The sequence below is a fragment of the Canis lupus genome, chromosome 5 (assembly GCF_003254725.2).
Source record: "Canis lupus dingo isolate Sandy chromosome 5, ASM325472v2, whole genome shotgun sequence".
Taxonomy (NCBI): Eukaryota; Metazoa; Chordata; class Mammalia; order Carnivora; family Canidae; genus Canis; species Canis lupus.
The window spans coordinates 2,174,156-2,189,564 of record NC_064247.1 but is presented as its reverse complement, the minus strand read 5'-3'; the positions used below and the strand labels follow the sequence as shown (position 1 = coordinate 2,189,564).

Here is a 15,409-nt window from a genome sequence, read left to right as displayed (position 1 = left end):
CTGCAGCGGGCCCAGTCCCCAAAGGTTCATATTCCAAGAATCTCCACCCCTCTGCCTGGAGCCTGTAAGTGATTCTCTGTAACTCATTAAGGTAAAACAAAAAGCTTTCTCTTGTGCCTTTTTCCGCACAGGAGTGATGTCCTGGTAGCAAAAGCTTGGCCCGCGCCCGCAAAGACGAAACTGCCCTCATCATTCGTAAGAGGGGTCCCAGGAGCACCGGGCGCTGGACAGGGCCGGCTGGGTCTTGAGCAGACTCACAAGGGGGGGGGGGGGGCGGCACTTGCAGGGCCTCCCTGGCAGGAGCAAAAGCCACCCCCATAGGGAAGACGGACGACCCGGCGTCCTCTGGACCTTCGGGCCTGCAGGGGGCCACCCCCCCGGAGCGCCCCGTGGAGGCAGGTGAGCCCAGGCTGCAATCACAGGGCGCTGGAGCTGTCACCTGGGAGCCAGGGCAAGAGTGAATCTCGCCGTGTCATCACCGCCCCCCCGACCCGCCCGGGGGATGCGCGAGCCCCAAGCATGGGCCTGGGTGTCCCGCATCGGAGCCCGGGCCTCCCCGGCCACAGCCAGGGACGAGCCCTGGAGGGGGCAGCTGTGCGGCCTGCAGCCCTGCGGCCCCAGGTCAGCCCCAGGCCACCCCCCCGAAGTGCAGCTCCCTACCTGAGGGTGGCGCTCTCCCCCTGCCGGACCGTCACGTTGTCCATGGCTTTGGGGAAGGTGGCATCTCCGCTGCGCACGGGCACTCCTGTGGGCACAAGGAACAGCAGCCTGAGAGACACGACCACGAGGCACTTCCAGGGCAGGAGCAGGTGCCCACAGACCCCCATCCTCGACGGCCGCGGCTTCCCGGGGCTCCGGCGGCGGCGGCGGCGCGGTCCTCGCCCCCCACCCGGGCGGGCGCGCGGCGGGAGGCGCCGGGCGCGGGGGGAGCCCCAGGCCGACCCGGGCGGCGCGGAGGCGAGTCCGGGCTGTGCGCAGCCTCCGGGTGCTCCCGAGATCCTGCCCCAGCTCTGCAGCCCGGCGGAGCCAGGTGCCCCTCCTGCCTCCGAAAGGAGCTTTCCCGGCGCTCCCCTGGGGCGCGGGCGGGGGCGGGCGCGGGGGCGCGGGGAGGGGGGTCAGCGGCCGCCGCCCCTCCTCTGCCTCAGCCTCTGCCTCTGCCTCTGCCTCTGCCTCTGCCTCCGAGGCGCGGCTGGGAGACGCGGCGGGGCGCGTCCTGCGGAGGTCTCGGCACCAAAAGTTTGCAGCCCGGAGGGAGGCGCGAGGCAGGTGTCTGGGCGGCGGAGGTGCCCGCCGGCTGCCGCTCCGCCGACGGGAGGGGGCGTTCCGGAGCCCGCGCGCGCACGGACGGGTCGGGGCCGGCCCGGGGCTCGAACCCGCCGCCCCGAGGCGCCCGAAGTTCCGGCGCCCGGCGGCGCCCTGCGTCCTCACCGCAGCGCGGGCGGCCACTGCCGGCCTCCCCGCCCCGCGCCAGCCCGCCCAGCGCCGCCCGGCCCAGGCTGCGGCCGCTCGGGGAGCGGAGCGCGGCCCCCCCGCCTCCGGGGACGCGGGCGGGACGCGGGGACGCGCGGAGGGCTCGGCGGCCGCCCCCGGGCTGCGCTCCCCCTCCCGGAGCCGCCCCGACGCGCGGGCCCGGCCCGGGTTGTCATGGCAGCGGCGGGGCGGTCAGCGCCGCTCTCCCCTCTCCCCTCTCCCCTCTCCCCGGGCCGCGGCGGGCGGGCGGGGCTCCCGGGGCGCTCCTGGGGCGCGGGGCGCGCCTTAACCCCTGCGGCGCCGCGGCCAGGCGGGCTGCTCCGCAGAGCGGGGGGCGGGGGGAGGGAGCCCGCGCCACCCCCACCCCACCCCCACCCCGGCAGCCGGGAGGATGCCCCGCCCCTCCGGGGGGGGGCAGATGGCAAAGGGGCGCCCGCATCTGTCCCCCTGCACCTGTCCACCTGCACCTGTCCCCCTGCACTTGACCTCCGCACCTGACCTCCCACACCCGTCTTCCTGCACCCGTCCTCCTGCACCTCACTTCCGCACCTGTCCTCCACACCTCACCTCCTGCACCCGACCTCCTGCACCTGTCCTCCGCACCTGTCCTCCGCACCTGTTCTCCTGCACCCGACTTCCTGCACCCGACCTCCTGCACCTGTCCTCTGCACCCGTCCTCCGCATCCGTCCTCCACACCTGACCTCCGCACCTGTCCTCCTGCACCTGTCCCCCGCACCGGACCTCCTGCACCTGTCCTCCTGCACCTGACCTCCACACCTGTCCTCCACACCTGTCCTCCCGCACTTGTCCTCCCCGTGCCCCGCGCAGGTCGCCAGGCCCCGCCTGTAGAGCTGAGCTTCCCGCCCCTGGAGGCACCTGAGCCGCGTGCACGCGCGTCCCTTTGGCACCTGCCCAACGACGGCCCCGTGGCCAGGCTCCCCCCGGGGCTCTGGAGGAAAGAAGCAGAGCGCTCTCTGCCCCGGGTGCCCCAGCTCGGAGCTGCTCGGCGGTGGACACTTTGTGTCTCCCCCCAACACTGGCAAATATGAGTTTCCTCCTACCACGTCCTCAAGTATCCTTTTTGTAAAAAAAAAAAAAAAAAAAAAAAGGCAAGAGGTTGGACAAACACTTGGAGAACCTAAAAAGTGTTAGGGTTGATTTTCCCAGACTCCACCTATGGCTTCATGCCCAGAGCACCACGAAGGGGCACCACCGAGCGTGGGGAGGGGGCCTGGGCCCCGGGGGTCCCCCCAAGGCCGGCCCATCGGGTTCTCCCAGTTCTCAACACAGAGCCCCGTCTCTCCTTGGGCCCGTCCTATGGCTTCTCTCCTGTCCCTTCTGCCACAAGCCACCCCACACCTGGCCAAAGCACGGCTTATCCCCCTACATCATGACTTAATGGTCACTCTGCAATTTCCTTCACTGTATTCTTTCTCAGTTCCTCTTGTTAAATTAGGCTGGGCTCTGAACAATGAAATTTAATTCAAAAATAAGCTTTAACTTCTTATTCGTTACTTCAGCCGCTTTAAGGCTACAAAGGCACCCTCCCCGCTCTCTCCCTCATGGGAGACTGAGCGCTCGTACACACGGCTCCGTCTTCTCCCGTAAAATGGGGAGTCCACGTGCGTGGTTAGGTCTAAAGTTTTTAATGAGAGCATCACACCTCAGGAAGAAAGAATACTTGTCACCAGTCATGCCATGTGTGCTTTATCTCTTTTAATATAGGAAAAAACACACATCACCCCTTTCCAGAAGAGAGAGAGATTAACAAAGACAGGCCCTGGGCAGCACGCACATCCTGAGCTCGTGGGCTATGAGAGCGGGAGGAGAGAAATGCCTGGAAGAGAGGCTCAGGCCTCAGAGAGCAGCCCAACTACTTATTTTGGAACCACCTGCCAGTTTTAATGACACACATCTTTCCTTAAGATGTGAGCGGACCTGGGTTTTCTGTGTACACGTTGTGCCTGATCCTCTAAACTCTGAGATGCTCTTATCCATCATCACCAGCCAGGAAAGGCTTTTTTTTTTTTTTTTTTTTTTCCCAGTGTTTTAACCTGAGTGAAGCTGAGAATGTGAGGCTGTGCTTGTCATTTCCTTCAGTTACAGGGGTTTGTGTCTTGAGCCCTGGGCGATGGTGGCATGGGGTTGGGTCAGCCTGCCCCATGAGTTACACAGCCCCTGCCCCTTGGTTGCCGTGGGCTCATGTGACATTCCCTCCTCGTGCACCTGTCGGTCCACTCCTAGTGCTCCTCAGGAGATGCACGTGGAGCAGCTGCAAAGTGCTAACTCAGTCTATAAAGGATTGCTTGAAATGGGAAAAGTTATTGGGGTAGAAGTCCAACTGGGAGAAGAACAGAAGGGACAAGAAAATAAGAGTAGCAGAGGTGGGTTGAAGCAACGCATTCTATATTCTTGATAATAAGTAATAAATCTTTCTTTTGAGGAAGGGATAAGTATCTATTTTGGGGGGGGGGCTGATGCCCCTCAGGTATAAGTATCTGGAGTCCAGAGAACAGAGCCTGTTGTGTCTATTTTCTTCTAGTAAGCTGGCTTCCTAGTTCAATATTTGTGAGCGACTAAATGACTGAACTCAAGGACTGGCAAGTCAGAGAAATAGCTGCAGAAGTCTAACTTTTACGTTAATCTTTGCCAGCCTATGGTTTTGTGGGGGAGACGTCATTCATGTGTAAGGCTAGGGACCAGTATCCCATTTATAGACTAGAAATCCAAACCAGTTTGGAATGGCAAAGAGAACCGGGGGCGAGGTTCACAATGAGCCAGGACTGAAATGGTTTATACTGGGGATTTTCTAAGGAATGTTTGGTTGAGAACCATGATGGGGAGACTCCCAGTTTAACCCCTTTGGGGCATATATCCACACATATAAAGACAAATTATCTGAGGACAAAGTAAGAGAGCTAAGAACATTGGTTCCAAAGTTGGATTGTCTCTTCGGGTCCTGACTCTTCAACCCTTCAGCTGGGTGACTGGTACCTAACAATACCTATCTCAGGGGGGCTTGGGGGTGTCTTGAAATGTCCCCAAGATTTTGTTTTGAGGTCTGGTATGTGGACAGACACAGAGACAGCTTCCGTGAAAGAAGAGTTGGTTACTTCCTCCCAAGAGGAAGTGCCCTGCAGGGCCACAGGGGGAAGCGGGGAGGGGGGGGGGGGGCGGGGTAGGGGGTCAAGAAGCAGAAGAAGCAAGCAAGGTGAGGCAGGGTAGGCAAACTTGAGCAAGCTTAGGATCAGATTGTTTGAGTGATTTTGGCAGGTCCTGGGCTGCGTGGTGGTCTCTAGTGCTCCTGGGGTGAGTTGGGGCAGAGGAAATAGCTCGTGTGTGACCCTTGGATAAAGGAGGCGGTTGGGGATGTGGGCTCTTGATTGGTTTGCCTGCGAAACGCATGCTAAAGACAAGTTGCTTGCCAACTCTAGGAATTAGCTAACCTTGGGGGAAGGGGCAAACCCTCCAGAATTAGAAGCCTCTGAGATGTCAAAACATCATAAAATACAGAAAAATTTTAAGACATGATTAATACAGGGTGGCAATTAATGAGGCGATGTGTTACACACATCGCCAAAGAACTCTGCACACTGGAAGCATTTCATAATCATAGATGATGATTATATAACAGAAGTCCCTGTGATAACAACTTGTGACGTGTAAAAAGATATGAGTGAAAGACTGTAAATGCCCCATGTCCAAACTCGAGCTTTGATTCAGATCTACAGATATCTTGATATTCGGTGTGATTTATAATAGAAAAGGCATAGGTGGATTCAATGCAGTGTAATAACTTCAGAAAACTTAGAGCAGGGAGGTGACATGAACTGACTGAGACTTACAAAATGTGGTCGTCACGTAAAGGGTGGTTTGGTATGGCGGGAAACGGAGATTTTCAAGAGTGGAACAGGAAAGAAATGGTGACGGTAGCAATGATGATGGCAAAAAATAGAAACGTAAGGGGCGTGTCTTGGATGTACAGCGTTTAGGACTCTCTGGAAGTTTGGGTGTTGGAATCAAGGAAGATAAAGGGGCTGAGGATGACTCCTGAGTTTGGCTGGTAACTGGGTGGTACCATTACCTGTGACGGTCATGTCTCCGGGAGGACTAGATTTTGAGAAGCAGAAGTTGGAAGAGTGAAGACAAAGCTCCATGAGACAGCTAGCCAGGTGGAGATGTTAGGGTGGCAGTAGGAGAAAGGAGTCTGAGGCTTGCCGTATGGGCTGAGGGCAACACTAGCATCTCATTGAAAACCTTGAAAACCTGCTTCCAAGCTTACTGTTAAGGAAAAAAAAAAAAAAGATGGTGAAAGTCTTTTGGGGTGGGGGGCCCATTGTCCCTGGGATCCTCATCCCCGATCTAGCCCCCCTCTGCCTTGTATAGTCGAAGTAATTCCCCTTATCTTTGACTTTGGAACCTACAGCGACTCCACCGATGTCCATTTGTCTCTGAGTGTATTTCCTCCGCTCAGCTCCATCTCAGCTTCTGAGAGTAGATTGTAGGATTGATTTAGAATGAGGCCATGAAGTTATCACTAGATTTTGGAAAAACTGCTGCTCACTTACCCTTAATAATAGTCAAATGATCCAGGTTTTTTTTTTTTTTTTTTAAGTTATGGGTCTACCTAGATCACTTACCAGCTGTGATCTAGGTCAAGTGAAAGCCCCTGTTGTACAGTGTAGGGGCACTAGGACAGGGACACTGGAATCCCATCCCAATACCTCTGCGTGACTTTTCACAATCTCCTTAACTTTTTCGTCCTCCGTTCCCCCATCGGTAAACAGAGGCACAGATAATAACGAGTACACACAGTATTGGTGAGTGTTAAATGAAATACTGCATGTAAAGCAGTCGGCATCCTGCCTGGCACTCAGTAAGCACTCAAGGAATGTCAGTTCCTATTACCTATTGGAAGCCCCTAATTCCCCCAGTGCCACAGGTTTCTTCCCCGAAGTGGTGCTCTGGACAGATAAGCTGTATGGCACCAGGCAGGCAAATTCCCGAGGTGCCTGAAGGTTTTGTACGTGTGTAATATGGGGAAACAGGACGGGTTATCTCTTTGATTTTAAAGAAGAGCCAATTTTAGAGTTAGAAGTCACCTAAAGATCACCTAAGAAGGGATCAAAAGTGGTTATTAATGAGGTTCCGTTTTACCTAGGTGAGGATGGCCATTGGGGAATTGTGGATTCAACAGAAATATCTGAATTTACCTAATGAAATCTGTAACCAGTTGTAAAAGCAATTTCAAACTGTGTGTTATTCATAAATAAAGAAAACTTACAGCTTGTGTTTATCTGGGAAAAGATTGTACCCAGCTGCTCTGTGTGTGCACTAGGAACAAACATAAAGTAAGAAGCCTGTGCATGATGCGGATTTACATTACAGAGCCTGCCTCCATCAGAAAGGACCCAGTGGGGTGCAACGACTGAGGAGGCCTTGTAGCTCGGGGCCCTCAGACGAGGCGGTGTAGTACGCTAGGGATGTTTGCTGGTGATGAGAGAGGTCCTAGAAGGTCCCAGAAACGGGGCCGTCAGTTTCTAGGATCCAGGAAGTTCCAAGGAATGGCAACAGATGCCAGAATGTAGTCGTATGCACGAGACACAGTGGCGTCCTCGGTAAAACCTAGGGCCCTTCTCCCGTGAGCGCTGCCTGTGCGATCAGTGCCAGGGCATGAGGGCCTTCGCTGCCCCTCGTCCCTTTGCACTCTTGCAAATGAGGCACATTATGTCAGATGGTTTTCCTCGTAGGGCCGCTAAGCTGAGGCCAGGATGCAGGACCGTTGAATCCTACCCTAGTCTCCTCTCATCATAGAGCACTTCGCACCCTTTCCCACACGGCCCCCTCTGCGTGAGCTAGTGAGAGGAACCGACAGAGGGCATGAGTTAAGATGCATGCTCCATAGCCCTGCTCGGCCACTTCTGAGCTCCGTGACCTTGGGCACATGACTTATCATCCCTGAGTTCGTATCTCCTCATCTGTAAGCAGGGTTAATAAGAGCGTCTTCAAAGGCCTGCTGCGAGAATTAAGACAGATGACACACTTGGAAGCGCCTGTCACAGTGCCTGGCACAGTGGCAGCCGTCAGTGACAGCGAGCGCTCAAGCCCTCTTCTCTTCTCTCTGCCAAGATGACTGAAACTGACCGAAACAAATAAGACAACAAAAATCGCCCAAGGGATGCACAAAAATAATAAAAGCTAAAATAAGCAAAGCCAACAGGAAGCCATAAGGCATACAAGATTCGCATTATAAAAACATAGGTGAGGTGTTCCCCAGGACTTAGGGAGTGATCTGTTGATAGCTATAAAGCCAATTAATTTATCATCTGCCTTCTTTTACTGTCTTTTTAAAATGTGTGTGTGTGTGTGTGTGTGCAGGCATGTGCACACACATATAACTACCTTTCTCCCATTACAGTCGCAAGATCCCAGGACGCCTGGGTGGTTCAGGGGTTGAGCATCTGCCTTTGGTTCAGGTCATGACCCCAAGGTCCAGGGATCCAGTCCCCCATCAGGCTCCCTGTGTGGAGCCTGCTTCTCCCTTTGCCTGTGTCTCTGCCTCTCTCTGTGTCTCTCATGAATAAATAAATAAAATCTTAAAAAAAAAAAAAAAAAGATTTGCAAAGTCCCCAAGAGCAGGATGTTTGTCTTGCTCATCCCAGATTCCTCTACTATGGACTAGACCTTGGCACAGAGTAAATACCAGCAAATGTCTGCTCATAAGAGAACTGCATCCACTATCCATAGTTTGTAGAAAGTCAGGGAGGCAGACATCAGAGGCTCCAACCCCGTCACCTCAAGGGACTCTCTTTACCCCACACTCAATTCTTCCCTGGTCCCCAAACTATTCTAGTCAAGGGCGGGACATGGTAGGGCATGAAACACATTAAACTACCTCCTTCTAGAAAGGATGGAGACTCCTGTGAAGGGACCAATTTCCACAAGACGTACAATAAAATCAGCCTCATTACTTAATAGTCACACCTCATATAGTTCTAGAAACCAAATAACAAAAAGCATTATATTGAGAACTACAAGCCATAAAACATGTTTTTTAAATGCTCAGTAGGAGTTATGATGGTCTTACTCCTCCCTGGTCTCATTCTTGCCTCCACTGTGATAGGTGGAAAATGGATCATTCCACTCAGAATGGAACCGAGGTGTGAAGAAGACAATGCCTGTCAGGGGTCAGTCTGCCTGGCTCTAAATCCAGATCCACCACCCAGGAGCTTGGGACCTTGAGCAACGGGCCAGACTTCTCCGAGGCCAAGTTTCCTCAATGGTTAGGTGAGTAACATTAATGCTATTTTCTATCTTTGAAGAACTGAACAAGTTTTATGTGAAATACCCAGGGGAGGGCTTGGCACATAGAATGCTCAATAAGCAGGATGCTACTTCACCTGGGCTCCATCCTCTTCCTACCAAAATGAATCCGATCTGTTGGTCTTACAGAGGAACTAGAACTTGTGTTTTGCATTACACCCTGGTTACTCACAATCTTGTCTCATTGGCCAATTTATTACATATTGCTCATTTTGTGGACAAGTTCATTCAATCACCCATTATTGTGCTGTGGTTTGGGGCATCCTCTGACCAGTATCAGCAGAACATCTAGGCACTTTGCTGGGCCTGGGGATACAAACAACAAATACTACCTACCCTTGGGTAGTTTATAGTCTAGTAAGGCAAATATCAGATATTGTAGTATACAATATAAGACTTAAAATACAATATGCAAGGATGCCTCACTGTCTCAGAGTTGGACAACATAGATTTGGGGTGTTGGGAACGACATGAGTCCTAAATTCAGTCCTAAAGGCTCAAGTTTTAGGGTTTAGGCTTCCACTTGGTTTCTGATGTCGGCAGCTGAGCAGATAATATTACCAATCAGAGAAATAGCAAGAAGAGTTGACACTGGGGGGAGTGTGATCAATGTAAATGCAGAATGGAAAGTACTGGTGAAACATCCAAGTAAAAATTTCTGTTGGCATTGGAATATTTAGGTTTGGAGCCTCAGAAAGAGACAATGTTTACAGTTATAGATTTTGGAATCATCTCTGTAAAAGTGGGAGCTGAAGCCTTGGGTACTAATGAGGTCTGTCAACAAGAGTAGTTGAGTGAGAAGGAATAAAGCATTAGTGTGGATTCTGGGCAACACAAACATTTAAGGGATGAGTGGAAGGACCCATGAAGGCATCTGCCAAGTAACTAGAAAAATAGAAGGGAAATCAGGCCTCAATAGCATCATAGAAATCAAGGAGGAGGCTGATCGGTAAGAAAGGAATAGTTTACAGTGACAAATACTAGAGACTTCAGGTTGCTGAAGGACCAGTCAGGCTCTTGGTCCTGCACCGTGAAAGATGGTGGGACGCCATAGAAACAGTTCCCCACCGGGGCCTTGGCAGTTGGGTGCTGAGCTCGGGTAGGACGGAGGAATACAAGGAGTGGAGAAAGCAGATGTGGCCAGGCTCTCATGCCCACCTGCAAGCAAATGAGAAAAGAGAAAGGGCGGCTCTAACTGGGCAGAGATGTGGGTCTGGGGGAAGCTAGTGTTGTGTTTCGTTTTATTTCGCTTCAGCATGAGAGACTGGAACACGGATATGTGGCGTCTGAAGACTAAGTTCCCCAGAGCTGCCAGAGGCCTATGCTCATCACAACACTTTGTACGTGGCTCATGATTAATAGATGTGTTAGGGTGAATTGTTTCAGGTTAGAAGTTCCATCTATGGACCCACTCAGGGTCGGATCAACCAGCCATTTAAAAATGAACAGTGAAAAAAATAATAAAAATAAAAATGAACAGTGGCCTTCATCATCATCATCATCATCATCATCCTGCTATGTGTCCATCACCAGAGTACATGCCTCACAATTTAATATAATTATTTTAACACCTCTATCAGGAAGGTATTATTATTAGGTTAAGAAATCGATGCGTAGAGAAGAAAGATTATTCCTAGTCATTTCTAGAAATTCAAAGTAGAGTCTTTACCAGGCCCCCTCATGGTTCCCTGCTCTATCACTAGTGCCCATACCAGTTCCTGGGAGAGAGCAGGTTTTCAGTAAATACTTATTCAATAAATAATAAAAAGTAGTCATGTATCTCCAACTCTTAGCCTGCAGTCTCACAGATATTATAGCCACCCAAGAATCACATACCAAATATTACATAATCAAATATATTTGTCCTTGTTTAGATTTTGGATATGACTTTATTGGTAGCTATATAGCTTGAGGTAAAGAAAAAGAATTAGAATTATATGCCTTGTGCTCAAAAACTACTGAGGCTGCACCACACTATTATTTATATTGTAAAAAGCTCTTCATGGGAGGGAAATGGTGGCTGTACCACATGGCTAGCAAGCTATGTGGATGGGCTTCAGATATTAATATCCTAATTAATAAAACATAACCATATTAATCAGAAGCATATCTTGTGATTTACATAATCATTGTGATATATGGTCACTTGGCATAAAGAGTAAGCCTCTCATAAAGTATTATGACATCACCGAGTCCAGACTTTATCATTTATTTGTTCGAGTTCTCAGGCTCTTGTGGGGGCACTTGTGTGGTGACATTTTACAATATATTTTTATTGTGGGTTTTGGCCAAAAGAGTCTGAGTTGCATTGGCCTGGACCGTGTCTAAAATTCTGCTGGTCTATAAGCATCCTCACCACCACGACTGCATGAGATCTGGGATTGGTCTCCAAACAGCTTCCTTACATCACCAGGAATGCTCCCCCACCCACCTCTTCACTTGGCGCTAAAATTTTTCTCAGACTGTAATCCCAAAATCTCATTGCCTCCCAGCTGCTCTAGCTCCAGGTCACGTTGCTGCATGGATTTGGTGTCACAAAGCCTGAGATCTGGAAAAGAAAGAGAAAGAAAGAAGAAAGAAAGAAAGAAAGAAAGAAAGAAAGAAAGAAAGAAAGAAAGAAAGAAAGAAAGAAAGAAAGAAAGAGAAAGACAGACGGAAGGAGGGAAATAGAGAGAGAAAGAGAAATAAATAAATAATAAATAAATAAAGATAGAAAGCAAGCAAGCAATTTGTTGTTCCCTTTCGGGAGAGGAGGAGACCCTAAAGCAGGGTGGTACTCAAACAAGGACCCAGAAGCCACAGAGAAAAAGGAAGAAAATGGAGCAGAGTGAGGTGAAAATAACTCTGTGAGGGGCATACGTGTGCGTGTGGCCTCAGTGTACCCGGGTCAACTTCGGGGAAAACTCAGAGTCTGCATACACTGGGACTACCTGCTGGACAGATTGCAAAGCCCTATGGTGAATGTGAGGAGGCAGAGGGGAAGTTCGGAGCAGATACTTCAAGGCCAACTCCGGGAGTGCAAGGGCAGGAATGAACCCAGCCCCATCCCATCCTGCACCCAGTGATCTCTTTGTCCCTTCAAAATGAAATTGGGTGGCTGCCGGCATTGTGCTCCAGGACAAAACACCATCCAACAGACTTACCGGCAGGTGGCAAAAGTCCAACCATCAATTAAGGAGCAGAAATAGGGAAACGTGTCCGTTTGGGCTCTAAAACAGCCTAAATACACTGCGTGGACCTCACGACTTGTCTGAGAAAGACTGGACTTCTAGGTATAAACCGCCAGGGAGAGGATTTAGAAGCTAGTGCTCCTGCTGCTATCAATGGTAATAGTAGTGAGTAGTGGTGATGGTGATGGTGTTGGTGTTGGTGATGGTGATGGTGTTGGTGATGGTGATGGTGTTGGTGGCGGTGATGGTGTTGGTGACGGTGTTGGTGATGGTGTTGGTGATGGTGATGGTGATGGTGATGGTGATGGTGGCGGTGATGGTGATGGTGTTGGTGACGGTGTTGGTGACGGTGTTGGTGACGGTGTGGGTGATGGTGTTGGTGATGGTGTTGGTGACGGTGTGGGTGATGGTGTTGGTGATGGTGATGGTGTTGGTGTTAGTGATGGTGTTAGTGATTGTGATGGTGATATGCACCAAATATACACAGCCTCCCGCCTTCTAAGATGAATGGCGCCTCACGGCCTCCAGCCCGCACCTGCCGGCAGGAAAGCTGCTCTGGAGGAGCAGGCCTGAGCTGGAGGCCAGTGCTCTCAGCCTCACCAGAGCCCCCTTACCAGGAACCGGGGAAAACCGCACATGCAAAAAGCACAAGTGTGGCGGATGTGGGAGGCTGGAGAGAGGCCGGGAGCAGGGGCTGTGGTGGAGGCTGGCAGAGGCTAAGGGGGGCAGAAGGAGGCTGAGGGAGGAACCCGAGACAGAAGGCAGGGACCGGCGCACGGCCTCAGCTGCAGTGAATAAAGCTGGGTCTTCTGCTCCATTTCCCCCATCTCCCCCCTCATCATCTGTCTCTCTTCCCCTTTCTCTCTTCCTCTGTCTCTGCTCCCTTGCAAATCTTCATCTGCTCATTTCCATCCAACACGCTTAGGAATTGATCCCAACACTTTTCTCTCTCTGCCAAGATACCCTGCTGCCCCCTTCTCGCACTGAGTGAGCTTCCCTCCGCGCCTGGTTCCCCGACAGCCCCCGATGTGCTCTTCGGCTCTGACAGTGTCGCCTGTGCGGCCAGCCCGCCCGTGTCACTGCAGGTCCACAGAGGACAGAGACCAGGCCTGCTGCGTGGCCAGGCTGGGTGGGAGCGAGGTCGGGGGCCCAGGGGTGACAGCAACAGTGTGCAGCTGAGCTCCCAGAGCCCAGAACGTGGTGAAGGCAACTGTCCCCTGCAGGTGGGGCAAGGCCTCGTCAGAAGTGAATCCTCCTCACTCTCATCTTAATTAACACAGACTAATGGCGCTGGGCAGGGGACCTAAAAATAGAAACGTAGAAGCTAGGACACACGTAAGTAGCACGCAGAACTGTATCCCAGTGTCCTTTCAGCTCTGAAATACCAGAGCTGCTCGGCATGTTGAGACACTGAAGCAGAGATTCGGGTTTTCACATCTTCTCTCAATCATTCCGAATAAGTACATTTTAAGGATAAGCGACACAACGAAATGGGAAGTTCTAAAGAGCAGAAGAAATGAACAAATAGTGTATAGAGCGCCGGGCAGGGTAGTTTCTATATACATTTTTGATAAAGAGACTGAGTGACCAGTGGAGGGACGGATGGGTTTACGGTGGAAGAGCTAAGACAATGCTCTCTGTAGACTTGGCAAGGGGATGAAAGCCAGGGCAAAGCCCCCTCGCATGAGATGTAAGTGGCTCCACCCATCGCATGAATATGGCCAAAGAAGGGTAGATGCAAATACACTGAGAGAGCAGGTGTGCAGGGGCTGAGCTGACCGCCCGCCTGCCGTCAGACTTCGGAGAAGTCAGTTCGGCTCTCCTGACTGGTTTCTGCGACTGTAAAATAAGCCATTGAACCAGAGCATTTGCAAACCCCCTTTCAGATGGAGGGTAGGCCAGGAGGCTTGGGACCCAGGGAAGAGTCAAATGTGTAGGGTAGGCCAGCAGGCTTGAGACCTGGGAAGAGTTAATGCTACAGCTCAAATCAGAAGGCCGTCTCCTCGTGGAATTCCCTGTTTCTCAAGGGAGTCGGCTTTTTTCTAGAATTATGTTTGACTATCCGGGTAGCGTGGTCTTACCAAGATGACATATAAAATTATTAACTATCACACAACACAATGTCCCTTTGAAGCATTCAGCCTACAGATACGTGACCATCGTTGGACCACGGCCCTTCCAGAGTAATGTTCGCATTTGCATCTCTCTCTACATTAGCGCGTGATGCCTCCCCTAACCGAAATGCCCTCCTCTGCGGATCAAATTCCAAAACTCATCTTTAAAACTCAGTTCCAGGGGCTCCTGGGTGGCTCAGTGGTTGAGCGTCTGCCTTTGGCTCAGAGTGTGATCCTGGGGTCCTGAGATCAAGCCCTGCATTGGGATCCCTGCTCGACTGGGAGTCTGCTTCATCCCCTACCCCTGCCTTGTTTTCTCTCCCTGTCTCTCTCAAGTAAATAAATAAAATCTTAAAAGAAAAAAAAAAAAGACTCAGCTCCAATGTTATCTTGCCTGGGCACTTTCCCACTTCCCTAAACATGAGTGACCCCTGCGTCCTCAGAATTTTACCCATCTTCACTATACCTTATACTGTATTTACCCAGTTGAGTACAGGACACTCTGTCTTTGCTAGGTTACTGAGAATCACACCTGTCCCTATGCCAAATGCTTCACAAAAAGTGGGTGCTCAGTAAAGGTTTGCTAAGCAAGCGAGTGTGACATTTTTCCGCGGGAGACCCATTTTCATAGTGGCGTTGGCTTTCAACGGGATGCCTACAGCACAGCACAGTAGAGGGCCAAGGAGGCCTCTTGATCAATCATCCCAGGAAGGAAACTGCACGAGAGGAAAGCAAAGCACAGAAACCAGTCCAATTATCGTACCCAGTCCAGCCCGGGCTCTTCCGGCCTGCACACGCTCCCTTGTCGTGGCAAAGACAGCATCTCACAGACAAAGGACAGTGTGCCTGGGAACTCACGTGTCTTTGCAATTAGCAGGCTCCCACATGGTAAACAGGCTAATTTTGCTCGTACACCAGCAGTTTGCCTAATCAGTAATTTCCACTCAGGGCTTGAGGAGAAGATTTGAAGGCTAGACCATAACGTGAAAACATGGAAAACTGTGGTCCAGTGGTAACCCCTGGCTGTGATTCCTACATGTATCATAGAGGGGGCCCCAGATTCGGGACGCGGTCATTTATGTCTTTAGAGATGCTCCTTCCGTGTGCAAATCCATCTTTAAAACCACTATTGTAGGGCAGCCTGGGTGGCTCAGCAGTTTAGTGTGTCTTCAGTCCAGGGCGTGATCCCGGAGACCTGGGATCGAGTCCCACGTTGGGCTTCCTACATGGAACCTGCTTCTCCCTCTGCCTGTGTCTCTGCCTCTCTCTCTGTGTGTCTCTCATGAATAAATAAAATCTTTAAAAAAAAAAAAAAAACACTATTGTACCGT

General features: G+C 51.4%; 1 protein-coding gene and 1 long non-coding RNA gene across 7 annotated transcripts in view; one reads left to right on the top strand and one right to left on the bottom strand.

The window, feature by feature from the left end:
• The window catches only part of OPCML (opioid binding protein/cell adhesion molecule like), a 1,085,315-nt gene that overhangs the window by 549,421 nt on the left and 520,485 nt on the right, over positions 1 to 15,409 (bottom strand). Inside the window, exon 2 of one of the 6 annotated variants that reach the window (XM_025464878.3) lies at positions 661 to 745. In XM_025464878.3, the coding sequence (XP_025320663.1) occupies positions 661 to 745 (85 nt within the window). Of the gene's footprint in view, positions 1 to 660; positions 900 to 15,409 lie in introns of those variants that run through there. The other 5 variants (XM_025464877.3, XM_025464876.3, XM_049109746.1 and 2 more) reach the window with 5 other exon arrangements.
• LOC112671047 (uncharacterized) lies at positions 571 to 14,401 on the top strand. Its single transcript, XR_003143351.3, has 3 exons — positions 571 to 809; positions 8,595 to 8,758; positions 11,287 to 14,401. It is a non-coding gene; the product is annotated as an uncharacterized LOC112671047 (long non-coding RNA).